This window comes from Erithacus rubecula (assembly GCF_903797595.1).
Source record: "Erithacus rubecula genome assembly, chromosome: 8".
In the NCBI taxonomy this organism is placed as follows: domain Eukaryota; kingdom Metazoa; phylum Chordata; class Aves; order Passeriformes; family Muscicapidae; genus Erithacus; species Erithacus rubecula.
This window is the reverse complement of record NC_136659.1, coordinates 36,097,515-36,125,360: the sequence shown is the minus strand read 5'-3', so window position 1 is coordinate 36,125,360 and position 27,846 is coordinate 36,097,515. Positions and strand designations below refer to the sequence as shown.

Sequence of the window (27,846 nt, the reverse complement as noted above, 5' to 3'; positions counted from 1 at the left end):
CTGCAGCGCTCGAACGCCGAGCCGAACCGGGCGGAGCGGGAAATCCTCCCTTCCTTCCGGCGATCTTGGTACCGCCCGGCGCACCGCGCACCGCCCCCGCTCCCACGTGAGCGCTTTCCCGGCGTGCCCCGCGCCGTCCGCCGCAGCCGCCGCCGCGCTCCGCGCCCGAACGCTCCCGGGAAGCCGCTCCGCCATCCCCGCGCGGCGGCGCCGCGCCGCCCGCCCGCCGCCATCATGTCCGGCGGCGACTCCACGGCCGCGGCCGCCGCCGCCTCCCCGCAGCCGCTGCCTTTCTCTCTGCCCAAGCCGCCGCCCCTCATGCAGCTGACGCCGGGCGACGCCGTGCGGCCGGTGGGCTCGGGCGCCGACCAATCGCCGAAGAGCGCGCGGCTGGCGGCGCGGCCCGATTGGCCGGCGGGGAAGCCCGTCAGCCTGCTGGCGCCGCTGCTCCCGCCCCGCGGCGAGCCCGAGCCGCTGCTGCCCTTCGGGCCCGCCGCGCCGCGGCCGCCGCTGCGCGGCCGCCTCCTGGGCCGCTGCGGGGGCTCGCTGCTCAGCCCCGCCATGCGGCCCGGCGCCGTGGACCGCGGCTCGCTCATGGTGAGTGCGCGGGCTCCCGGCCTGGCCCGCTCCGGGGTGGGATGGGGTGGGCGTCCCGCGGGACGGGGCTGGGTGAGGGACGGGCCGGAATCCATCTGGGCACCGGGCAGCCGCGCCGGGAAGTTCTGTCTCTTGTCCGCCTGGAACTTCCTGGGTCAGTCCCTGCCTGTTCCTCTGGTGCCATTGCTGAGTCTGGCTCTGCAAACAGGGACAGGCAGAGACAGACGGGGACACACAAGACACGCAGTGACACCCAGGAGCAGATAGGGACACACTGGGACAGAGAGATACAGAAAGGAACACACAGGGACACCCAGTGTCACCCAGGGACACCCAGTGTCACCCAGGGACACACAGGGACACCCAGTGTCACCCAGGGACACCCAGTGTCACCCAGGGACACACAGGGACACCCAGTGTCACCAGGGCCGTGCCCCTCTCTCTCTCTGGGGCTCCTCTCCAGGCTGAGCCCCCCCAGCTCCCTCAGCCTCCCCTGGGCACTGAGATGCTCCAGGAGCTCCTGGCCCTGCTGGGCTGGGGAGCCAGGGCTGGGCACAGCAGCCAGATGTGCTCAGAGGGGCAGGGACACTCCAGATGTGCCTCAGAGGGACAGGGTCACTCCAGATGTGCCTCAGAGGGGCAGGGTCATTCCAGATGTGCCTCAGAGGGGCAGGGTCATTCCAGATGTGCCTCAGAGGAGCAGGGTCACTCCAGATGTGCCTCAGAGGGGCAGGGTCACTCCAGATGTGCCTCAGAGGGACAGGGTCTCTCCAGATGTGCCTCAGAGGGACAGGGACACTCCAGATGTGCCTCAGAGGGACAGGGACACTCCAGATGTGCCTCAGAGGGACAGGGTCACTCCAGATGTGCTCAGAGGGACAGGGTCATTCCAGATGTGCCTCAGAGGAGCAGGGTCATTCCAGATGTGCCTCAGAGGGACAGGGTCACTCCAGATGTGCCTCAGAGGGACAGGATCGTTCCAGATGTGCCTCAGCGGGACAGGGTCACTCCAGATGTGCCTCAGAGGGACAGGATCATTCCAGATGTGCTCAGAGGGACAGGATCACCCCAGATGTGCCTCAGGGGGACAGGATCATTGCAGAAGGACAGGATCACCCCAGATGTGCCTCAGGGGGACAGGATCACCCCAGATGTCAGAGGGACAGGGTCACTCCAGATGTGCCTCAGAGGGACAGGATCATTCCAGATGTGCCTCAGAGGGACAGGATCATTCCAGATGTGCCTCAGAGGGACAGGATCATTGCAGATGTGCCTCAGAGGGACAGGATCACTCCAGATGTGCCTCAGAGGGACAGGGACACCCCAGATGTGCATCAGGGGGACAGGACCAGCTCCCGGGGCTGCAGCAGCAGGGGAGGCTCAGGGGGTGGCAAAGGGGCTCAGTGGGACCTTGTCACTCTGCACAAGTGACAGCAGCAGGTGGCAGGTCCCTCTGAAAGTAAAGAAAACCCTGCAGAAAGGCTCAGGTGAGGAATTTGGGATTTGGGATTTGGGAAACAGGAGCTGTCACTGCCTGGGCTGTGAGAGGATGTGACTGAGAAAAGCCAAATGTCCCATCCTGGAGATCCAAACCTTTGATTGCTCTTGGTTTCTTTGTGTGACCCCCCAGCCCTGGGAGTTTTCTGGGACAAGAAAAATCATTGGAAAAATCCTTTTGGACTGAAAGTAGGGGAAGTTTGGGAGAAATGCTGCTGTGGGAGGGTGGGATGGAATTCCTGGGAGTGCCCAGCTCAGGGTAGGGAAGGTGTCCCAGGGAGTGGAACTGAAGGAGATTTAAGATCCTTCCTACCCAAACCACTCTGGGATTCTGTGATCATTAATTGCATTTTTTTTCCTCTTTTCCAAAGGAAAATTCTACCAAAGTTTATCTTACTTCTCACAGGAACAACAAATTCTTAAAGTGGTCGAATAATTCAAATAATAAAAAAGCCAGGAAAGGAATTATTATTGCCTTTGATGAATGTTTGGTGATTTTTATTTTGATTTTTTTGTTGTTGTTTTGCAGATGGGACACCCAGGAATGCCCCACTACCCCCCCATGGGCATGCACCCCATGGGGCAGAGACCCCCCAACATGCCCCCAGTGCCCCACGGGATGATGCCCCAGATGATGCCCCCCATGGGAGGACCCCCCATGGGGCAGGTAAGGAATCCCAAAATTCATTTCTTGCCAAAAATTCTTTTATTCCAGGATTATTTCATTGCCAGAAATTCTTTTATTCCAGGATTATTTCATTGCCAGCAATTCTTTTATTCCAGGATTATTTCATTGCCAGCAATTCTTTTATTCCAGGATTATTTCATTGCCAGAAATTCTTTTATTCCAGGATTATTTCATTGCCAGAAATTATTTTATTCCAGGATTGTTTGATGGCAGCAATTATTTTATTCCAGGATTATTTGATTGCAGCAATTATTTTATTCCAGGATTATTTGATTGCAGCAATTCTTTTATTCCAGGATTATTTGATTGCCAGAAATTCTTTTATTCCAGGATTATTTCATTGCCAGCAATTCTTTTATTCCAGGATTATTTCATTGCCAGAAATTCTTTTATTCCAGGATTATTTGATGGCAGCAATTCTTTTATTCCAGGATTATTTGATTGCCAGAAATTCTTTTATTCCAGGATTATTTCATTGCCAGCAATTCTTTTATTCCAGGATTATTTCATTGCCAGCAATTCTTTTATTCCAGGATTATTTCATTCCCAGAAATTCTTTTATTCCAGTATTATTTGATGGCAGCAATTCTTTTATTCCAGGATTATTTGATTGCAGCAATTCTTTTATTCCAGGATTATTTCATTCCCAGAAATTCTTTTATTCCAGGATTATTTCATTGCCAGCAATTCTTTTATTCCAGGATTATTTCATTGCCAGAAATTCTTTTATTCCAGGATTATTTGATGGCAGCAATTCTTTTATTCCAGGATTATTTCATTACCAGCAATTCTTTTATTCCAGAATTATTTGATTGCAGCAATTCTTTTATTCCAGGATTGTTTGATTGCCAGCAATTCTTTTATTCCAGAATTATTTGATTGCAGCAATTCTTTTATTCCAGGATTATTTGATTGCAGCAATTCTTTTATTCCAGGATTATTTTATTGCCAGCTCCCTGGGAAAAGGACAAATACTTTTAATTAAAATTGGGGTGAGAACAGGTAATTAATGTCTCTAATTATAAATCCTGAATCTGGGATTCATTAATGAAATTCATAATTTGGAATTTATTAATGCACCTCTAACCTGAATTATCAATTAATAATTTGAGATTTATATAATGCACCTCTAATTTGAATTGTCAATCCATAATTTGGGATTTATTCAAGTTTTTTGGAATGAGAACAGGTAATTAATTTAAAATAAAATATGTCTCTGACTTTAAAGCCATAATTTGGGGTTTATTAATATACCTGTAATTTGAATTATCAGATCCCTCAGTATTTGATATTGTTCCTTTGGAGTTTAAATTGATTTTATTTTGGTTTTTTTTTCTTATTTCCTATCCAACTTTGGAATCTGGAATTCTCATTCCTAATAGGATTATCCCAATTTATTGGGAATTTATAAAGAAAATCACAATCCCACCAATCAATTTAATTTATCCTTACTTGAGAGGGATGTTGGAGTTGCTTATTTTATATTTTTTATTTAAAAAGGAGTATCAGCTAAAGACTTTTCAATAAAAATACTGTATTTATTTATTGGGAATTTATAAAGAAAATCACAATCCCACCAATCAATTTAATTTATCCTTACTTGAGAGGGATGTTGGAGTTGCTTATTTTTATTTTTTATTTAAAAAGGAGTATCAGCTAAAGACTTTTCAATAAAAATACTGTATTTATTTATGAAATAAATACAAATATTGTTGGATTTCAGATGCCAGGAATGATGCAGTCAGTGATGCCTGGGATGATGATGTCCCACATGTCCCAGGCTGCCATGCAACCCACAGTTCCTGTGAGTTTTAATTCCATTTCTTTTCATTTTTTAAAACCTCTTTTTAGCACTTCTTGTTGTTTACTCTGTCTTTCCTTTCATTAGAAAATAAATATTTCAATTTCCAATGTGTTTTGCATTGCAGTGCAGTTTTATGTGGCTCTTGAGTGATTAGAAAAATAAGATTTTGGGGGATTTTTATCACTCTTTAAATTCCTTTTAGTTTTCTTTTTATTCTTTCTTCACTTCCTGGAGTTTGTGACCTTCAATTATTAAATTATCTGACCAAGGGATTCTTAATTCTCTCTTAAATTGTAATTTTTTTAAAGAGTTTTAATTCAATATTAAAGATATTTTAATCCATTACAAACAGCTTTTTTTATTAAAACCTCCTGAAATTCAGTTGAATATAAAAATTGCTGGAATAACTCAAAGAATGAAGAATTCTTTGGGTGGAAATGGAGAGAAAAAAGTTAAAATACAGATGAAATCTCTGAGAGGAAAAAATTTGAATTAAATAAATGTAATCCAAGCCTAAGAAATCCACTTAAAACATTGCAGTGTAGAAATAATTTTTTTTTTTTTTTTAAATTTTAATTTTATTTTTATTTTTCTTCCCATTCAGATTTAAATCCCTAAATTCCTCTGGTCAGATAAATGCTCTTAAAATACATTAAAAAAAATCCTAAAAAATTATTATTTTGGTCAAATTATTGCTCTGAAAATACACAAGAAATTCCTGAAAATTCCCCTGGTTTATTCCTGTTGGATAATATCAAATCAAATTAATCCAATGTGATTTATTTTCACTTTTTTAACCAATTTTTCTCTTTTTTCTTGAGGAATATTTGAAGTTTACAGCTGAGAACTGAAAATAAACCTTAAGCAAATCTCAATCCTCATGGAAAAAAAAAAATGGGAAAACTTGGAATTTTGTTGATTTTTTCCCTTAATTGGAAGAAATTTCAGAAATTCAACTTTAATGCTCCCAAAATCTTTTACCCCATAATTATCCCACTTAATGATGTTGCTAATTACTTATTTAAAGAGCAGGAATAATTAAGAAGGAAACAGAAATCTTTCTTTATTAAAATTAAAGTATTTTGTGGCAGAAAGATCTTGTTTAGATTTTTTTTTTTTTTATTTAATTCCTCTATAATTAATCATTTCAATGCAATTATTTAAAAGTTTAATTGTTTGAATTTGATTATTTTTACAGCCAGGAGTGAACAGCATGGATGCACAAGTAGGTGAGTCAACAACTTGTTATAATTTCAAAATAATTAACCAAAACCAGCTGAAACATTAAAAAATTCCACTTTTCCCTAAAACTGAATTGAGCATTCCAGTCCTGGAATCTCCATTGGTACCTTGGATTTTTTTTTTTTTTTCTTGCACACATGGAGGAATTTTTAGAATAATTAATCCATCATATCATTTATTAATTTTTAATTAATTTTTTTTTACAGGTGTGACCCCTCCTGGTACTCAGGTATGTGGAAAACACAATTCCAGTGTGGGACAAACTTGATTCAAACAAAAACATTAATTCTATTTATTTACTCCCCTCTTTTCTCCAATTTTTTTTTTTTTTGTTATTCCTTAAAATCTCTTATGTTTTTTCCCAATTTAATTAATAAATATAAATGATTATCCACATGATTTCCATCCTGAACTGGCAAAAAAATCCAATTTTTTTTGGCCATATCCAATCTCTGCTCCACAGGAGCTGAATTCCTGATTCCAGGGAATTCTTGGGAAAACTCCATGGAAAGCAGCAGGAATTGGGACAAACTCAAAATTTTCCTGAAAAAATTTGGGGAATTTGTTCCAAACTCCTCCAATTTTAGGAACAAGGGAGTGCTGCTGGAATTTTAACTTGGGGTTGTTGTGGTCTGACCCCTTCAATTCCTGGTGGGAATTGGACCCTCAAATGTGGAATAAATAAAATAAAAAGGTTTTTTTGAGAGGGAAAATATTGATTTCAGGTGTGATTTTACCTCTCTGGATTGTTTATTATTATTATTGTTATTATTACTACTACTATTATTATTATTTTTATCATTATTATGGGAGTTGGACCCTCAAATGTGGAATAAATAAAATAAAAAGGTATTTTTGGGGGGAAAATATTGATTTCAGGTGTGATTTTACCTCCCTGGACTCTGGACTCTTTATTATTATTATTGTTATTGTTGTTATTATTATTATTATTATCATTATGGGTATTAGACCCTCAGATATGGAATAAATAAAATAAAAAGGTTTTTTTGAGAGGCAAAATATTGATTTCAGGTGTGATTTTACCTCCCTGGATTATATTATTATTATTATTATTATTGGTATTGGACCCTCAGATATGGAATTAATAAAATAAAAAAGTTTTTTTTTGGGAAAATATTGATTTCAGGTGAGATTTTACCTCCCTGGATTATTTATTATTATTATTATTATTATTATTATTATTATTGGTATTGGACCCTTAAATACTGAATAAATAAAATAAAAAGTTTTTTTGGGGGAAAATATTGATTTCAGGTGTGATTTTACCTCCCTGGATTATTTATTATTATTATTACTATTATTATTATTACTATTATTATTGGTATTGGACCCTCAAATATTGAATAAATAAAAAGGTTTTTTGGGGAAAAAAATTGATTTCAGGTGAGATTTTACCTCCCTGGATTTATTATTATTATTATTATTATTATTATTATTGGTATTGGACCCTCAAATATTGAATAAATAAAAAGTTTTTTGGGGGAAAAAAATTGATTTCAGGTGTGATTTTACCTCCCTGGATTCATTACTATTATTATTATTATTATTATTATTATTATTATTATTATTATTATTATGGGTATTGGACCCTCAAATATTGAATAAATAAAATAAAAAGTTTTTTTGGGGGAAAATATTGATTTCAGGTGTGATTTTACCTCCTTGGATTATTTATTATTATTATTATTATCATCATTAGTATTATTATTATCATTACTACTATTATTATTATTAATTTCAGGTGTGATTTTACCTCCTTGGTTTATTTATTATTATTTTTTTTTATTATTATTTTTATTATTATTATTATTTTATTATTATTATTATCAATTACTATCATCATCATTATTATTATCACCATTATTATAAATTATTGTAAATCATTTTAAGTTATATATATCATATATGATATATATATTATTGTAATCATTATAAATTATTATAAATTACATCTATCATATATGATACATATATTATTGTAATAATTATAATTTATTATAAATTACATATATTATATATGATATATATATTATTGTAATCATTATAAATTATTATAAATTACATATATAATATGATATATATATTATTGTAATCATTATAAATTATTATAAATTACATATATTATATATGATATATATTATTGTAATCATTATAAATTATTATAAATTACATATATATGATATATATTTTATTGTAATCATTATAAATTATTATAAATTACATATATTATATATGATATATATTATTGTAATCATTATAAATTATTATAAATTAGATATATCATATATATATTTTATTGTAACCATTATAAGTTATTATAAATTATATATATATGATTATAATCATTATAAATAATTATTAACTCTGAAGAATTCAGCTGAAAACCACCAAAAAGTGAGAATTTTCCTGTTTTTTCTCTCCTCAGCCAAGCCACCCTGTTGTCTCCACAGTCCAGCCAAGCTCCAGCAGCAGCAGCTCTGCCACTGAGGACCACTCCAAACAGGTTTGGATCTGGAATTTTTTAATCCCTTCATTAATTTCCCTTCAATTAATTAATCCATTCCATCATCAACCCTTTGGGAATTTCCCCAGAAATCCACCTGGACAGAGCACAAATCCCCAGATGGAAGAACTTATTACTACAACACTGAGACCAAGCAATCCACCTGGGAGAAGCCAGATGACCTCAAAACTCCTGCTGAGGTAATTAAATCCCTAATTAATTCTGGGATAATCAATATTTCCATGCCTTACACCTGCAGCAGGGAGAGTATTGCTGCAAAAAATGGCAGCAAACTGTTCCTGTGAGAAATATTCCTGAAATATTTGGATTATTCTCCTTGTGTTGGGAGAGCCTGAGGGTGTAAAGTGGCCAAAATTCCTCCATATCCCTCATTTATAGTTAGTTATTTTTATTAAAAATGTATTTTTATTATTATTTATCTTGCAATGGCAGCAAACTTTTCCAATGAGAAATTATCCTGAAATATTTGGATTATTCTCCTTATGAGGGTGCAAAGTGGCCAAAATTCCTCCATTTCCCTCGTTTTTAGTTAATTATTTTTATTAAAAATATATTTTTAATTATCTTGCAATGACAACAAACTCTTCCAATGAGAAATTATCCTGAAATATTTGGATTATTCTCTTAATATTGGGAGAATCTGAGGGTGCAAAGTGGCCAAAATTCCTCCATTTCCCTCATTTTCAGTTAAATATTTTTATTAAAAATGTATTTTTATTATTATTTATCTTGCAATGGCAGCAAACTCTTCCAATGAGAAATTATCCTGAAATATTTGGATTATTCTCTTAATATTGGGAGAATCTGAGGGTGCAAAGTGGCCAAAATTCCTCCATTTCCCTCATTTTTAGTTAATTATTTTTATTAAAAATGTATTTTTAATTATCTTGCAATGACAACAAACTCTTCCAATGAGAAATTATCCTGAAATATTTGGATTATTCTCCTTGTCTTGGGAGAGCCTGAGGCTGTAAAGTGGCCAAAATTCCTCCATTTCCCTCATTTTCAGTTAATTATTTTTATTTAGAATGTATTTTTATTATTATTTATCTTGCAATGGCAGCAAACTCTTCCAGTAAGAAATATTCCTGAAATATTTGGATTATTCTCCTGATGAGGATGCAAAGTGGCCAAAATTCCTCCATTTCCCTAATTTTCAGTTAATTATTTTTATTTAGAATGTATTTTTATTATTATTTATTTTGCATTAGCAGCAAATTCTTCCAGTAAGAAATATTCCTGAAATATTTGGATTATTCTCCTTATGAGGGTGCAAAGTGGCCAAAATTCCTCCATTCCCTCATTTTATAGTTTTTTTTTTTTTATTAAAAATGTGCCTTTTTTATTATTGAGACAAATAATAGAGGAAATAATTTAGGGAAATATCTAGAGAAGAAAAAAAAAATCTAAAAATTTTGTTGAAATTAATTATTTATATCAAATTAAACTAGTTGGCTCAAATTATTGCTCTGAAAATACAAATTCCTGAGAATTTCCTGGTTTATTCCTGTTGGATAATATCAAATCAAACTGATCCAATGTAATTTATTTTCACTTTTTAACCCATTTTTCTTTTTTTTCTTGAGGAATATTTGAAATTTGTAGCTGAGAACTCAAACCTTAAACAAATCTAAATCCCCATGGAAAAAAAAAAAAAAATTGGAAAAACTTGGAATTTTGATGATTTATTTTTTCCTTAATTAGCAAAAACTTCAGAAATTCAACTTTAATACACCCAAAACCTTTTTGCTCTATAATTACCCCACTTAATGATGTTGCTAATTAATTATTTAAGGCACAGGAATTTTGATTTCATTAATTACTTGGTAATAATTGTATTTTTCTCCATCAGCAATTGTTATCCAAGTGTCCCTGGAAGGAATATAAATCAGATTCTGGGAAACCTTATTATTACAATTCCCAAACCAAGGAATCCCGTTGGGCAAAACCCAAAGAGCTGGAGGATCTTGAAGGTAAAAAACTCCTGGACTTTTAATTTTTATAAATATATATTAATTAATGACATCATTTAATCAGCAAAAACCACTGAGCAAAAATAATAAGTGTAAAAATAAAAAGGAGTAGGCAACAATAATTTAAATATGTTTTCTTTAAATTCTGTTTAATAATTCTTTCTGGGTCTTTGAAATATTTTTTTTTTGCAAATTAAAATTAATTATTTTAAACTGAAAAGTCATTTTTTTCTTCCTGTAGTGTCATTTCTAAATTTTATTTTAATCTTGATTGGTTTCAGTCTTTGGAGTGCACAAACATGAAAATTTTTGATAGTAACAAAAATATTTAAAGCTTTCCTCATATTAAATCAAAAATTATTGGAATTCCCTGTGTACATGAACTATTTTAAATCTATATTTAAATTGTTTTTCTCTTTTTTCCTCTAGCAATGATAAAAGCTGAAGAAACCAGGTACTTTTTTAATATTATGCTGATTTTTTCCTGGGATCCTTCAAGCCTTTCCTGGGCATCTTCAAACCCTTTTCCCTGATGTTCTTCCACCCTTTTACCTGAGATTATTCCAATTTTTTTTTTTTTTTCCTGAAGCTCTTTAAACCTTTTTTCCTGGGAACCTTCAACCTTTATTTTTTTCCTGAGGTTCTTCTTTTTTTCTGAGAGCCTTTTGATCTTTTTTCCTGAATCTCTTCAAACTCTTTTCCCTTTTTTCCTGAGGTTTTCCATCCCTTTTTTCCTGAGGTTTTCCATCCCTTTTTTCCTGAGTTTTTTCAACCCTTTTTTCCTGAGGTTTTCCATCCCTTTTTCCTGAGCTTTTTCATCCCTTTTTCCTGAGGTTTTCCATCCCTTTTTTTCCTGAGGTTTTCCATCCCTTTTTCCTGAAGTTTTTCATCCCTTTTTCCTGAGGTTTTCCATCCCTTTTTTCTGAGCTTTTTCATCCCTTTTTTCCTCAGGTTTTCCATCCCTTTTTCCTGAGGTTTTCCATCCCTTTTTTCTGAGCTTTTTCATCCCTTTTTTCCTCAGGTTTTCCATCCCTTTTTTCCTGAGGTTTTCCATCCCTTTTTTCCTGAGGTTTTCCATCCCTTTTTCCTCAGGTTTTCCATCCCTTTTTTCCTGAGGTTTTTCATCCCTTTTTTCCTCAGGTTTTCCATCCCTTTTTTTCAAACCCTTTTTTCCCCGAACTTCTAACAAACATTTTCCCCAAGGTTCTCCAACCCTTCTTTTCCTGAGGTTCTTCAACCCCTGTTTCCCTGAGTTACCCACAAACCTTCTCCAGGTCTTTCCCCCCTTTCCCTGCCTGTCCCTCTGCTCCCTGCAGGTGACAGTTGTGTTTCTGTCCCCAGCTCCAAGCCGGACGAGGCCGGCGCCGCCCCGGCCGCGACCACCGAGGGGGCGAGCGCGGCACCGGGCACCGAGAGCGGCACGGCCACGGCGGGGGCTGAGGGGGACCCTGCTGCTCCTGCTGCTGCTGCTGCTGCTGCTGCTGCTGCTGGTGGCACCACCGGGGACACCGAGAGCGCCGGCACCGGCACCGGTGAGGAGCAGGGCCAGCCCAGCGCCGGCAGCGGCGCACAGGACGGCGGCACCGACAGCGCCGCGGGAGCCGGGGAGGAGACGGGCAAGCAGGAGGGGACTGCAGAGTGAGTGGGGCAGGGATGGAGGGTGGGTGGGATGGAGGGATGGTGGATGGAGGGATGGTGGATGGTTGGGTGGATGGATGGGTGGATGGATGATGGATGATGGATGGTTGGGTGGATGGTGGATGGTAGATGATGGTTGGTTGGTTGGATGGATGATGAACAGATGATGGTTGGATGGAGGGATGGTTGTTGGACGGATGGTGGATGAATGATGGATGTTTGGATGGTGGATGATGGTTGGATGAATGATGGATGGATGGATGGATGATTGGATAGATGATGGATGGATAGACAAACAGATGGTGAATGATGGACGGATGATGGATGATGGATGGTTGGGTGGATGGTGGATAGTAGATGATGGTTGGATAGAGGGATGGTTGTTGGACAGATGGATGGTGGATGAATGATGGATGGATGATGGATGGATGGATGATGGATGGATGGATGATGATTGGATGGATGGATGATGGATGGATGGACAGATGGAGGATGATGGATGGTGGACGGATGATGGTTGAATGGTGGATGGATGACGAATGGATAGATGATGGATGGATGATGGATAGTGGATGAATGATGGATGGATAGGTGGATGGTGGACGAATGGTGGATGGATGGATGATGGTTGGATGGATGATGGTTGGGTGGATGGATGGATGGATGGTGGATGATGGTTGAATGGTGGATGGATGACGATTGGATAGATGATGAATGGATGATGGATAGTGGATGGATGATGGATGCATAGGTGGATGGTGGACGAATGGTGGTTGGATGGATGATGGATGGGTGGATGGATGATGGATGAAGAAATGGAAGAAGGTGTCCCTGCCATGTAATTGGATGGGATTTAAGTTCCCTCCCCACCCAGCCCATTCCATAATTCCATGATAATTTCTGAAGCCTCGTGGCCTTGCTGCCATTTTCCATCCCTCAGCAGCATCAGTGACAAGAACATTCCATGGATTTCCCAATATCTGTAACAATTTCCAATATCTGTAAGAATTTCCAATATCTGTAACAATTTCCAATATCTGTAAGAAATTCTAATATCTGTAACAATTTCCAATATCTGTAAGAATTTCCAATATCTGTAAGAATTTCCAATATCTATAACAATTTCCAACATCTATAAGAATTTCCCAGGGTGCCATAAAACACTTCTATATTTATTCTCCTTTCCATGGATCTGTGCCATTGGCTATCACTGCAAGAAAATAAAACACTAAAGGGGTTTTTATCTGTTCCAGCCATAATTCCCCTTTTTTATAAAAAATTAAAAATCTGTTATGTAGAAAATGATAATTTAGGATTTTTGTCATTCAAAAAAAAAATTTAAAGACTGTGGGGGATTTTAGACAGCAAAACATAAAAATGAGCTTCTTCTCCTTAATTAGGAATTTCTCTTGTATGAATTAGTAGAATTTTTTTTTTTTACTTTGAGTTGGTACTAAATAAACTAATTTTTGTGGTGGTTTTTGACTCTTCAGTGCCTCTAACTTAGAAAAAAATGTGAATTACTGGAATTATTTTTTTTTTTAGTGCTGCTGCAAAGAAGGAGGATGAGGATGCCCAACCAGTGAAAAAAACCTACACATGGAACACAAAGGAAGAGGCCAAACAAGCATTTAAAGAGCTATTAAAAGAAAAGGTATTAAAGCCAATATTAATAATTTTTTTAACTAATTATTAATGTTTTATTAAAGTACAAAACCTGGTTTTATTTCTATTTTATTTGCCAGGTTTTAATTGCTATTTTGGAGCAGAATTCCTCACTCTTGAGGAAATGAAGGAAAACATTGCAGTGAAATGTTACTTTAACTTGAAAATAAATTTTGGTTTTTTTTGTCTCCCTATAATTTTAAGGAATTATGTTAAAGTTTTTAATGAATTATTCCTTGTTTGATGTTAATTCCAGGTCTGATTAATCCATAATTCCCTCTTTTCACAGCGAGTTCCATCCAATGCTTCCTGGGAGCAGGCCATGAAAATGATCATTAATGACCCCAGATACAGGTACTGAGCATTCCACACAAATATTTATATTATTTTTTTAAGGAATTTACCTCCAAAAAATCCAAAGTTCTGCCAGCAACAGATATTCCTGCCCTTGTGCAATTGCAGGGAATTTTCTTCCTTTCCTCCTGGAGGAAATGCTTCCAACAGCTGAGTTTTCATTGGGAAGAAGTGTGGGAATTGGTATTTTATGCTGATTTGGGCATTAAAATGTTCAGTTAAGTTTTATCTCAAATCTGGATTATTCAAACTTGTCATATTTTGCTTTCTGGTTTTGATTTCCTGGTTTTCTTTTTTTCTTTTTTCCTGATGTTCTTTCTTTTTTCTGACTTTTTTCTTTTCCCTTCCGATTTTCATTTTCCATCTGATTTTCCTTTTCTTCTTTTCTGATTTCCTTTATATTCTCCTCATTTTCTTGATCTTCTCTTCCTTTCTTTCTTTATTCTTTTTTCTCTGATTCTCTTTTCCTTTTCTTTATTTTCTTTTTTCCCCCTCATTTTCCTTTTCTGGTTTTTCTGATTTTCTTCGTTTTCTCTTTCTGATTTTTTTTTATATTTTATTTATAAATAAATCATTCTTTCTTTTTTTTTCCTGGGAAGTGCTTTAGCAAAACTGAGTGAAAAGAAACAAGCTTTCAATGCTTACAAAGTTCAGACAGAGAAGGAGGAGAAGGAAGAAGCCAGATCCAAGTACAAGGAAGCCAAGGAATCCTTCCAACGTTTCCTGGAAAACCATGAGAAGATGACATCCACCACCAGATACAAGTGAGGAGACTTGGGATTGGAATCTGGGATAAAAATCCTGCTGGAGTGAAATCCATTTCCAGTTTAAGCTTTTTCCTTTTTTTTATAAAAATTATTTTTAAAAAATTAATTCCCAAGAGAGAAAAATCAAGGAGGATTCCTATAAAAATACTCCTGCTGGAACCAGAGCTCTGGGGGATTGATGGATCATTGAGTCAGCAATTAATCAATCAGTAATGGTGTGTTTGGGATGTGTTTTGGGCAGAAAAGCTGAGCAGATGTTTGGGGAGATGGAGGTGTGGAATGCCATATCCGAGCGGGACCGCCTGGAGATCTACGAGGATGTTCTGTTCTTCCTGTCCAAGAAGGAAAAGGTAAATTCCCTCCAGATCCTCCAGCATCTCCTCACTTCTTCCTAAACCACTTCCAACCTCTGCTTCAGGCTTTGTGGCAGATCTACAGCAGATTTTAGGGAAGGGTTTTGGGTTTTTTGGGGTTTATTTCTGCTTGGTTTTTATCTTGTGTTGAGTTTTTGGAGGATTTTCAACAATCACGTGATGGATTTTATTCTGAATCTGTGAAATATTAATAATAATAATAATATGGGAAAATTGTGTTTTATGTGCTAGGCCAGGGTGGATGGGGCTTGGTCCCTGTCCAGCCAGAAGCTTGGGATGGGATGAGCCCAAACCACTCCAGAATCCCACGATTTGATATAAATTAGAGATGAATCCCACATTTCCTCCCATTTCTAACCAAACTAAGCCCGAAATCAAAACATTTCCCCTCAGGAACAAGCCAAGCAGCTGAGGAAGAGGAACTGGGAAGCTCTGAAGAACATTTTGGACAACATGGCCAATGTCACCTACTGCACCACATGGTCAGAGGCACAGCAGTACCTGATGGACAACCCCACCTTTGCTGAGGATGAGGAGCTCCAGAGTGCGTCTGCAATTCCTTGGCAACGAGGATTCTGCTCCCCTTGGAAGGAATCATCTGATTTTATTTTTTGTTTTTTTTTTAATCTGCTTTCTTGTCAGATATGGATAAGGAGGATGCCCTGATCTGTTTTGAGGAACATATCAGGGCTTTGGAGAAAGAGGAGGAGGAAGAGAAGCAGAAGAGTTTGCTGAGGGAAAGGAGGAGGCAGCGGAAAAACAGAGAATCTTTCCAGGTTGGTGGAATTTGGGGTTCCTAAAAGTATCATGGGATATTCCATGTGGGGTTTTATTTATTTCTGAGGGTTGATTCAAGGGGTTGTTTGTGGTATTTTCTCTGCTGTGTTAGGCCAGAAAGCTGGAAAAAAAAAGGGAAAAATCCAAGGGAATAGGCCTGAATGGGAAAGAGATGCAGTTGGAACTTTGTAGATTATTGGAAACCTAAAACCAGAGAATTTTGAACTTTCTGTGCTGTCAGGCACTGACCCCCAAAAAATCACTTCCTTTGACCTGAGGCCATGGAGAAAGCTTCCAAAATTCAATAATAGAGCTAAAGTCACTGGTGTGTAGCTTAAATAGAAACATGTGATGTCCTGCAATAAAATAATTAAAATTTGAAGCTTTAAAATAAAATGATAAACATAAAGCAAAATGAAGATTTTAAAGCAGAGGTTTCTTTCTTCACCTTCTTCTTGAGTCTGAGGAGTACATTTTAATTCAATTAAAAATGCTACACTGCAAAACATGAGTGTGTAGTCATTAAGTCAGAAATAAAAATAATTTAAGTATCAGTTTTTAATTAGACGGTTAAGCCTTAACCTTGTAATGTGCAAAATACATCACCATTTCTTTGTTTTTAATTTATTAGCTGAAAGTACTGTAGCACTCACTATAAATATATACTATATATGCTTATATGTAGGTATATGCTTGTACATATATACTTACTTACAAACATATATTTATTAATATATATTATACTATAAATAAAAATTAATTAGCAACTAAGTCTGAACACAAATTTTGTCTCTCATCCTTTAATCCTAACTCTGACTAAAAAAAACAAAATAAATAAAAGTAATGTAGTGGTGCCCTGTGTGAGGATTGCACTCAGATTATGAGATTCAGAAAAGCAGAAGGAAAAACATAAAAAGTGATTTTTTTCAATGCTGTTGGAACAAAAATGGAATTCCAATCCATCCCAGCTGGTAACCAGGAGAAGCTTGAGGAATGACACCAGATTCGCAAATTTTGGTACCCAGAAGTGTAACCATGTGATTTGTCCCAGGACCTAACAGCTGTTGGTATTTCTAAATGTTGCTGTAACTCCTTTTATTTAGTTCTGATAAGTTCTGCTGCAATTAATTTTGTCTTAATCATTAGACTGTGCTGAAAAAATACAGTCACCTTTGGGACTTGGGTTTGTGGAAACTGAGGTTTCCCATCTGATGATTTTGAAGATGTCCCTGCTGGTGGAAGGGAGGTTGGAATAGTTTAATTAATTAATTAATTAATGTAATTAATTCCCTTGTTTCTGGCAGCTGTTTCTGGATGAGCTGCACGAGCACGGGCAGTTGCACTCCATGTCCTCCTGGATGGAATTGTACCCAGCCATCAGCTCTGACATCAGATTCACCAGCATGCTGGGCCAGCCTGGTAAGGGTTAATCCTGTCATTTAGGGCAGGCCACAACCATTATCCTAGTTTGTAACATATCTTGGGATAAACCTGACCTGTGGCTTAACCAAACCCTCCCTCAGGATCAACTGCTCTTGACCTGTTCAAGTTCTACGTGGAGGATTTAAAAGCTCGTTACCACGATGAGAAGAAGATAATTAAAGACATCCTAAAGGTGAGGATTGCTCCTGGAACTTCATTTCTGTCCTGGCTTGAAGGACAGGTGTCTGCCAATAAAGACAGAAGCTTCTTTTTGAAGTGGAGAGTGAAAACCCTCTTCCTCCAAATTATTATAATGATTTTGAAATTAAGGAGCTCTCAGGCAAAGACATAGGAATTAGGAATAACAGTTCTTTACTAAGAAAATTAAAATAGCAATGCAGTATTACACAGAACAATCCCAACCCTGCCAGAGTCAGAATCCAAGCTGGCACAGTCAGTCAGTCAGAGTGGTGGCACAGTCCCATTCCATGGTGCTGCATCCTCCTGCAGGGGCAGATGTGGCTCAGCTGGAGCAGTGCTCCTGGAGAAGGTGCAGTTTCCTCTGAAGCTCCAGGGATGATGTGGGAGGGTCTGGTTTTCCTCTGGGATCCAGTGGAAAGGTGCTCTGGTGTTCCAAATCTCAGTTTTTCTCAGGGTAGGAAAGGCTTGGCTCCTGCCCTGGCTGGAGCATCTCCCAGTGGGATGATGGAATTTTATCAGCCATGCCCTGGGACTCAGTGGCCATGAACAGGAGATATCTCCTGGAGGGAGGATGGGCTGTGGGAAGATAAAGATGATTGCCCAGCTGGTTTAAAGATGCCCATGAGCAGAGAATATGTGCCAGGAGATCAGGGGCACTGCCACACCCAGTTTGTAACAATGGCCCATTAACAGGAGATATCTCCCACAGGGATAAGAATCGCTGCCACACCCAGTTTTTAACAATGGCCCATTAACAGGTGACACCTCCTGGATGAAGGGTGGGTCATGGGAAAGGTAAAGATGATTGCCCAGCTGGTTTAAAGATCCCATTAGCAGAGAATGTGTGCCAGGAGATCAGGGGCACTGCCCCAGCTGGGTTAACAGATGGGGACAGAATTCACATTGCTGGCCACATCCTGTGCTGCACCCCAAGACAATTTCCCATCCAGGGGAGCTGGGATTGCTTGGGGATGGAGGGAATTGCTCATTTCCCTGGTGCCAAAGGATTCCAGATAAAGGTTTGTTCCAGGATAAAGGGTTCTGTTTGTTCCAGGATAAAGGGTTCTGTTTGTTCCAGGATAAAGGGTTCTGTTTGTTCCAGGATAAAGGGTTCTGTTTGTTCCAGGATAAAGGGTTCTGTTTGTTCCAGGATAAAGGGTTCTGTTTGTTCCAGGATAAAGGGTTCGTGGTGGAGGTGAACACTTCCTTTGAGGATTTTGTCACTGTCATCAGCTCCACCAAAAGAGCCACCACCTTGGATGCTGGGAATATCAAGCTGGCTTTCAACAGTGTAAGTTTAATTAATACATTCATTAATTGATAAATGCCTTAATTGATGCAGTCATTAATTGATAAATTCATTCGTTGATACAGACTTTAATTGTTACATTCATTAATCATTAATTCTTTAATTGATGCATTCTTTAATCGATACCTTCATTGATTCATTGGGATATCTGGATAATTAGGATGGCAAATCCCTTCTCCAAACAGGAATTTGGATTTATTTTCTGACTTAATATGTATTATATTTGCTGTATAATGATATATATTTTTTTATGTTACAACATATAACAATATCATATTGATATATATTAATAGTGATCAAATATTAATGTAGTATAATATTGTATCATTTTAATTTTATAGAATATGATTTTATAATACATTATATAATTTCATTAAATCTATTAATTAAATACAGAAAAAATAATTAATTTCCTTTTCATTTCCAAATGACTCTGACACAAGAGTGAGCTGTCCAAAAATCCCAAGAAACTAAATTAACAAATCCCAAGCAATGGAATTGTTAAATTCCAAAGAAACGGAATTATGAAATCCCAGTTAATGGAATGAGGAAATTCCAATAAATGGAATTGGGAAATCTCAGTTAATGGAATTAAGAAATATCAATTAATGGAATTATTAACTCCCAATAATGGAATTATTAATTCTATAACTGTTATTGGAGTTACTAACCCCCAGCTCTGGGATTTTTCCTCCCCAGCTGCTGGAGAAGGCGGAGGCGCGGGAGAAGGAGAAATTAGAAAATCCCAATAAATGGAATTGGGAAATCTCAGTTAATGGAATTATTAACTCCCAATTAATGGAATTATTAATTCTATAACTGTTATTGGAGTTACTAACCCCCAGCTCTGGGATTTTTCCCCCCCAGCTGCTGGAGAAGGCGGAGGCGCGGGAGCGCGAGCGGGAGAAGGAGGAATTGGGAAATCCCAGTTAATGAAATTGGGAAATCTCAGTTAATGGAATTATTAACTCCCAATTAATGGAATCATTAATTCTATAACTGTTATTGGAGTTACTAACCCCCAGCTCTGGGATTTTTCCCCCCCAGCTGCTGGAGAAGGCGGAGGCGCGGGAGCGCGAGCGGGAGAAGGAGGAGGCGCGGAAGATGAAGAGGAAGGAATCTGCCTTCAAGAGCATGCTGAAACAGGCCACCCCTCCCATCGAGCTGGATGCAGTCTGGGAGGATGTAAGGATGAGAGTCCTTGGGGAGAAATCCCAAAAATTCCAAAATTCCCAAATTCCCAACCCCGTTAATCCCGAAAAATCCCCGCGCGCGCCGAGCTCGTCGTGGTTCTGCCGCTGGGACCTGGAATCCCAGCAAATGATAAAATCTGGGATTTCCTCAGGAAAATTGGGAGTTTCATGCTGAGATTTGAGAAATGGAAAAATCCTAAAAGAAATGGGGAAAAAAAATCCCAAAAATAACCTCCCCCAAAAAATCCCCTCAGAATTAATGGAATTGATGTAAAAATATAAATTCTGTAAAATACCCTGGAAAAGTTTTCTTTTCCAGGGATCATTTCTATGAAAATTTGGGGTTTTAAGGTGAGATGGAATCTGCAGGTGAAGCAGTGAGATTCCCCAGGTTTCCAGGAGTTAGAGCTTCCCTGAACCCTGGAAATTTGGGATTTGCTTGGAAATCTGGGATTGACCTTGCACAGCTTCAGGGGCTTTTTAATCTGAAATTAAATATATTTTTTATTATTATTTTAATTTTTTTTAAAATTATCATCTTTATTTTTTCATTGTCCTTATTATTTTTTTCTATTCTTATTATCTCTTATTTTTTATTATTTAATTCTTACATTATTTATATTATTTCTTCATATTTCTGTTATGTACTTTTATTTTTCTTATTTTTATACCTTCAGGTTTTTAATTTTCTTATTTTCCTTCTTATTTTACTTACAATTTTTTTATGCCTTATTATTTGTCTTCTGCCTCATTATTTTTATTTTTCCTTTTTAATATTCATTGTGATTTTTATCATTTTTATTCCTATTTACTGCTTTTATCATTTTTATTACCATTATCGTGACCATATTATTTTTTATTCTTTTCTTTGATTTATTGTATCCTAATATTTGAATTTATAATTTAATTACTTTGAATATTATTAATAGAATTAATTTTCCTGATAGATCAGAGACAGATTTGTGAAGGAACCAGCATTTGAAGACATCACCCTGGAATCTGAAAGGAAAAGAATATTTAAGGATTTCCTTCATGTACTTGAGGTAATTATTCCTTTTTTTTTTTTTTTTTTTTAATCATTAGCCAACAGAGAAGAAAAATCCCTTTTAAACTGAGTGAGAAGAGAAAGCATTTAATGGAATTTTTTCCATAAATTTATTATTTTTAATTAACTAATTAGATTTTTCACTATCACACTTTGGGGTTTTCCTCCATTTCCTGCAGTTTGGAGGAATTTTAATTTTCAATTTTGCTTTAATTTGATCATTTCCAATTAGGCAGAGCCAGGGCTGGGTTTAAGCCAGGCTTAACTTAGATCCAAGAGCAGATCCATGGCAATCCAGGTTTTTCCTGGCTGTCAGGGAAAAAACATCCCATCAGGTTTTTTTGGGATGTCCTGTAGGAGATGATGTGGTTCTCCCATTAAATCTGATTTTATGGAATTTTGAACCTTTCCCAGCTTTTGTAGAAAAAGATCCCACCAGTTTTTTAGGATGGTTTTAGGGAATTTTGAAGTTTTCCCAGCTTTGACAGATAAATATCCCATAAATTTTTGGAGATGACTTTATGGAATTTTGAACCTTTCCCAGCTGTGGTAGATAAAGATCCCAGCAGTTTTTGGGATGGTTTTATGGAATTTGGAACCTTTCCCAGCTTTGCTAAAGGTCCCAGCAGTTTTTGGGATGATTTTATGGAATTTTGGAGTTTTCCCAGCTTTGCTAAAGGTCCCAGCAGTTTTTGGGATGATTTTATGGAATTTTGGAGTTTTCCCAGCTTTGCTAAAGGTCCCAGCAGTTTTTGGGATGATTTTATGGAATTTTGGAGTTTTCCCAGCTTTGCTAAAGGTCCCAGCAGTTTTTGGGATGATTTTATGGAATTTTGGAGTTTTCCCAGCTTTGGTAAAGATCCCAGCAGTTTTTGGGATGATTTTATGGAATTTGGAGCCTTTCCCTGCTTTGCTAAAGGTCCCAGCAGTTTTTGGGATGATTTTATGGAATTTTGGAGTTTTCCCAGCTTTGCTAAAGGTCCCAGCAGTTTTTGGGATGATTTTATGGAATTTGGAACCTTTCCCAGCTTTGCTAAAGGTCCCAGCAGTTTTTGGGGTGTCTGTAGGAGCTGATGAGGTTTCACTGCCCCGTCCCTGGAATTCTCCAATTCCAGCTTGGAGCTCCCTGCTGCAGGGAGGTTGTCCTGCCCCATGGTGGCATTTTAGGGCTTTTCCAGGGTCATTCCCTGCTGGAATTCCCATCTGTCCCCCCTTGCCTTGCCCACAGCACGAGTGCCAGCACCACCACTCCAAAACCAAGAAGCATTCGAAGAAATCCAAGAAGCATCACCGGAAACGCTCGCGCTCGCGCTCCGTGAGTGTCCCTGAGTGTCCCTGAGTGTCCCTGACTGTGCCCTGAGTGTCCCCTGGGTGTCCCTGGGTGTCCCTGTGTGTCCCCTGGGTGTCCCTGAGTGTCCCCTGAGTGTCCCTGTGTGTGCAGGGCTCAGAGTCAGAGGATGATGACAGCCACTCCAAGAAGAAGCGGCAGCGCTCGGAGTCGCGCTCGGCCTCGGAGCGATCGTCCAGCGCCGAGTCGGGTACGGGCAGGGCTGGGATCAACGGGAGCTGTGGGGCCATGGGATCCATGGGATGGGATCAACGGGAGCTGTGGGGCCATGGAATCCATGGGATCCATGGGATGGGATCAATGGGAGCTGTGGGGCCATGGGATGGGATCAATGGGAGCTGTGGGGCCATGGGATCCATGGGATCCATGGGATGGGATCAATGGGAGCTGTGGGGCCATGGGATCCATGGGATGGGATCAATGGGAGCTGTGGGGCCATGGGATCCATGGGATGGGAGCTGTGGGGCCATGGGATCCATGGGATCCATGGGATGGGATCAACGGGAGCTGTGGGGCCATGGGATCCATGGGATGGGATCAACGGGAGCTGTGGGGCCATGGGATCCATGGGATGGGAGCTGTGGGGCCATGGGATCCATGGGATGGGATCAATGGGAGCTGTGGGGCCATGGGATCCATGGGATGGGATCAATGGGAGCTGTGGGGCCATGGGATCCATGGGATGGGAGCTGTGGGGCCATGGGATCCATGGGATGGGATCAGTGGGAGCTGTGGGGCCATGGGATCCATGGGATGGGATCAACGGGAGCTGTGGGGCCATGGGATCCATGGGATGGGATCAATGGGAGCTGTGGGGCCATGGGATCCATGGGATCCATGGGATGGGATCAATGGGAGCTGTGGGGCCATGGGATCCATGGGATGGGATCAACGGGAGCTGTGGGGCCATGGGATCCATGGGATGGGATCAACGGGAGCTGTGGGGCCATGGGATCCATGGGATGGGATCAATAGGAGCTGTGGGGCCATGGGATCCATGGGATGGGAGCTGTGGGGCCATGGGATCCATGGGATCCATGGGATGGGATCAACGGGAGCTGTGGGGCCATGGGATCCATGGGATGGGATCAATGGGAGCTGTGGGGCCATGAGATCCATGGGATCCATGGGATGGGATCAATGGGAGCTGTGGGGCCATGGGATCCATGGGGTGGGATCAACGGGAGCTGTGGGGCCATGGGATCCATGGGGTGGGATCAACGGGAGCTGTGGGGCCATGGGATCCATGGGATGGGATCAACGGGAGCTGTGGGGCCATGGGATCCATGGGATCCATGGGATGGGATCAATGGGAGCTGTGGGGCCATGGGATCCATGGGATGGGATCAATGGGAGCTATGGGGCCATGGGATCCATGGGATGGGATCAGTGGGAGCTATGGGGCCATGGGATCCATGGGATCCATGGGATGGGATCAATGGGAGCTGTGGGGCCATGGGATCCATGGGATCCATGGGATGGGATCAATGGGAGCTGTGGGGCCATGGGATCCATGGGATGGGATCAGTGGGAGCTGTGGGGCCATGGGATCCATGGGATCCATGGGATGGGATCAATGGGAGCTGTGGGGCCATGGGATCCATGGGATCCATGGGATGGGATCAATGGGAGCTGTGGGGCCATGGGATCCATGGGATGGGATCAATGGGAGCTGTGGGGCCATGGGATCCATGGGATCCATGGGATGGGATCAACGGGAGCTGTGGGGCCATGAGATCCATGGGATGGGATCAATGGGAGCTGTGGGGCCATGGGATCCATGGGATGGGATCAATGGGAGCTGTGGGGCCATGGGATCCATGGGATGGGATCAATGGGAGCTGTGGGGCCATGGGATCCATGGGATGGGATCAATGGGAGCTGTGGGGCCATGGGATCCATGGGATGGGATCAGTGGGAGCTGTGGGGCCATGGGATCCATGGGATGGGATCAACGGGAGCTGTGGGGCCATGGGATCCATGGGATGGGATCAATGGGAGCTGTGGGGCCATGGGATGGGATCAATGGGAGCTGTGGGGCCATGGGATCCATGGGATGGGATCAGTGGGAGCTGTGGGGCCATGGAATGGGATCAATGGGAGCTGTGGGGCCATGGGATGGGATCAATGGGAGCTGTGGGGCCATGGGATCCATGGGATGGGATCAATGGGAGCTGTGGGGCCATGGGATCCATGGGATCCATGGGATGGGATCAATGGGAGCTGTGGGGCCATGGGATCCATGGGATGGGATCAGTGGGAGCTGTGGGGCCATGGGATCCATGGGATGGGATCAACGGGAGCTGTGGGGCCATGGGATCCATGGGATGGGATCAATAGGAGCTGTGGGGCCATGGGATCCATGGGATGGGAGCTGTGGGGCCATGGGATCCATGGGATCCATGGGATCCATGGGATGGGATCAACGGGAGCTGTGGGGCCATGGGATCCATGGGATGGGGTCAATGGGAGCTGTGGGGCCATGGGATCCATGGGGTGGGATCAACGGGAGCTGTGGGGCCATGGGATCCATGGGATCCATGGGATGGGATCAACGGGAGCTGTGGGGCCATGGGATCCATGGGATCCATGGGATGGGATCAATGGGATCCATGGGATGGGATCAGTGGGAGCTGTGGGGCCATGGGATCCATGGGATGGGATCAATAGGAGCTGTGGGGCCATGGGATCCATGGGATCCATGGGATGGGATCAATGGGAGCTGTGGGGCCATGGGATCCATGGGATGGGATCAATGGGAGCTATGGGGCCATGGGATCCATGGGATGGGATCAGTGGGAGCTGTGGGGCCATGGGATCCATGGGATGGGATCAGTGGGAGCTGTGGGGCCATGGGATGGGATCAGTGGGAGCTGTGGGGCCATGGGATCCATGGGATCCATGGGATGGGATCAGTGGGAGCTGTGGGGCCATGGGATCCATGGGATGGGAGCTGTGGGGCCATGGGATCCATGGGATGGGATCAATGGGAGCTGTGGGGCCATGGGATCCATGGGATGGGATCAATGGGAGCTGTGGGGCCATGGGATCCATGGGATCCATGGGATGGGAGCTGTGGGGCCATGGGATCCATGGGCTGGGATCAATGGGAGCTATGGGGCCATGGGATCCATGGGATCCATGGGATGGGATCAACGGGAGCTGTGGGGCCATGGGATCCATGGGATCCATGGGATGGGATCAACGGGAGCTGTGGGGCCATGAGATCCATGGGATGGGATCAATGGGAGGTGTGGGGCCATGGGATCCATGGGATGGGATCAATGGGAGCTGTGGGGCCATGGGATCCATGGGATCCATGGGATGGGATCAATGGGAGCTGTGGGGCCATGGGATCCATGGGATGGGATCAACGGGAGCTGTGGGGCCATGGGATCCATGGGATCCATGGGATGGGATCAATGGGAGCTGTGGGGCCATGGGATCCATGGGATGGGATCAATGGGAGCTGTGGGGCCATGGGATCCATGGGATGGGATCAATGGGAGCTGTGGGGCCATGGGATCCATGGGATGGGATCAATGGGAGCTGTGGGGCCATGGGATCCATGGGATGGGATCAATGGGAGCTGTGGGGCCATGGGATCCATGGGATGGGATCAGTGGGAGCTGTGGGGCCATGGGATCCATGGGATGGGATCAATGGGAGCTGTGGGGCCATGGGATCCATGGGATGGGATCAATGGGAGCTGTGGGGCCATGGGATCCATGGGATCCATGGGATGGGATCAATGGGAGCTGTGGGGCCATGGGATCCATGGGATGGGATCAATGGGAGGTGTGGGGCCATGGGATCCATGGGATGGGATCAATGGGAGCTGTGGGGCCATGGGATCCATGGGATGGGATCAATGGGAGCTGTGGGGCCATGGGATCCATGGGATGGGATCAATGGGAGCTGTAGGTACATGGGATCCGTGGGATGGGATCAGTGGAATGGAATCAGTGGGATCCATGGGATGGGATCAGTGGGATCCATAGGATGGAATGGAATGAGATGGGATCCATGGGATGGAATCAGTGGGATCCATGGGATGGGATGGGATCTGTGGGGTCCATGGGACAGAATCCATTAAATCCATGGGAGAGGATCCATGGGATGGGATCAATTAGATTAGTTGGATCCATGGGATCAATGGAATAGAATCAGTGGGATGGCATGGGATGGGATCCGTGGGATCTGTGGGATGGGATAGGATCAATGAGGTCAGTTGGATCAATGGGATTGAATCAGTGGGATCCATGGGATCTATGGGATGGGACAGGATCCATGGGATCAATGAGACCAATTGGATCAATGGGATCCATGGGATGGGGTCCATGTGATCAATAGAACAGGATCCATGGGATGGGATTGAAAGCAGCAGTGCTTTTATCCTTTGGGATTTATCCTTTCATTCCTGGGGTTTTTCCTTCCCCTGTGGCTGCAGAGAGGAGCTACAAGAAGTCCAAAAAACACAAGAAGAAGAGCAAGAAGAGGAGGCACAAGTCTGTAAGTGGAGCTGTTTTAAATTGGGGTGTGGGCACCCTGGTAATCCCAGCTGGATTTTCCTGGGGAAAAACTGGAATCAAGCTGGAGGAGGGTACTGCCAAAACAACAACTTTCTGTTCTATATTCTTAATATTCAACCACTTAAACCTGCTGAATTTGGGGGGTTGGACTCCATGAGTAACCTGGGATTTGCTGTTTATCCTGCAAATCCAAGAGTTCCCCTGGGAAGGATCCCTGGGACAGGGAAGGTGTCCCTGCCCTACAGGGCTGGAATGGGATGAGATTTAAGATCCTTCCAACCCAAATCATTCCATGAGTCTCCAATTCTTTCAATCAAAGTTGGACTTTAAAATACTCAACATTAACATTGCCATTTTTTCCCCTTCAGGACTCACCAGAATCTGATGTGGAACGAGAGAAGGACAAGAAAGAAAGAGAGAGGGACAGTGAGAAGGAGAGAGCCCGACAGAGATCTGAGTCCAAGCACAAATCCCCCACCAAGAAACGGCCTGGGAAGGATTCTGTAAGCTCTGTCCCTTCTCCTGGGCTCTGGCCAGGGCTGGGCTGGATCATCCTGGGGCTCTTGCCAATCCCAAACTGGGATTTTGGGGGGTTTCTGAGTGAACCTCCCTGGAAAATGCCACACTGGCCACTGTCCCCTGTGCCCACAGGGGAACTGGGACACCTCTGGCAGCGAGCTGAGCGAGGGGGAGCTGGAGAAGCAGAGGAGAACTCTCCTGGAGCAGCTGGATGAAGACCAGTGAGGAGATCCTTGATACCAAAAATGTTTACAGGTGGCAAAATAAAACCCAGCCTTGTGTGGGTGAGGCCCTGGGGCCCGTGGCTGGTGGCCCATGGCCACAACAAGGGTGGCTTTTAGTTTTTTACCACTTCA

General features: G+C 42.0%; 1 protein-coding gene across 1 annotated transcript; it reads left to right on the top strand.

Moving 5' to 3' along the window:
• The first annotated feature begins 111 nt into the window (after positions 1-111).
• PRPF40A (pre-mRNA processing factor 40 homolog A) lies at positions 112-27,846 on the top strand. Its single transcript, XM_079311296.1, has 26 exons — positions 112-597; positions 2,624-2,761; positions 4,506-4,586; positions 5,785-5,815; positions 6,035-6,057; positions 8,275-8,352; positions 8,442-8,552; positions 10,226-10,346; positions 10,776-10,800; positions 11,688-11,984; positions 13,530-13,638; positions 13,939-14,003; positions 14,603-14,767; positions 15,012-15,120; positions 15,538-15,688; positions 15,787-15,920; positions 17,226-17,340; positions 17,445-17,536; positions 18,719-18,835; positions 19,901-20,038; positions 20,994-21,089; positions 22,320-22,406; positions 22,533-22,629; positions 26,890-26,951; positions 27,340-27,474; positions 27,623-27,846. Exons 1-26 carry the CDS (start codon positions 235-237, stop codon positions 27,713-27,715), a joined length of 3,033 nt encoding a protein of 1,010 aa, XP_079167422.1. The 5' UTR covers positions 112-234; the 3' UTR covers positions 27,716-27,846.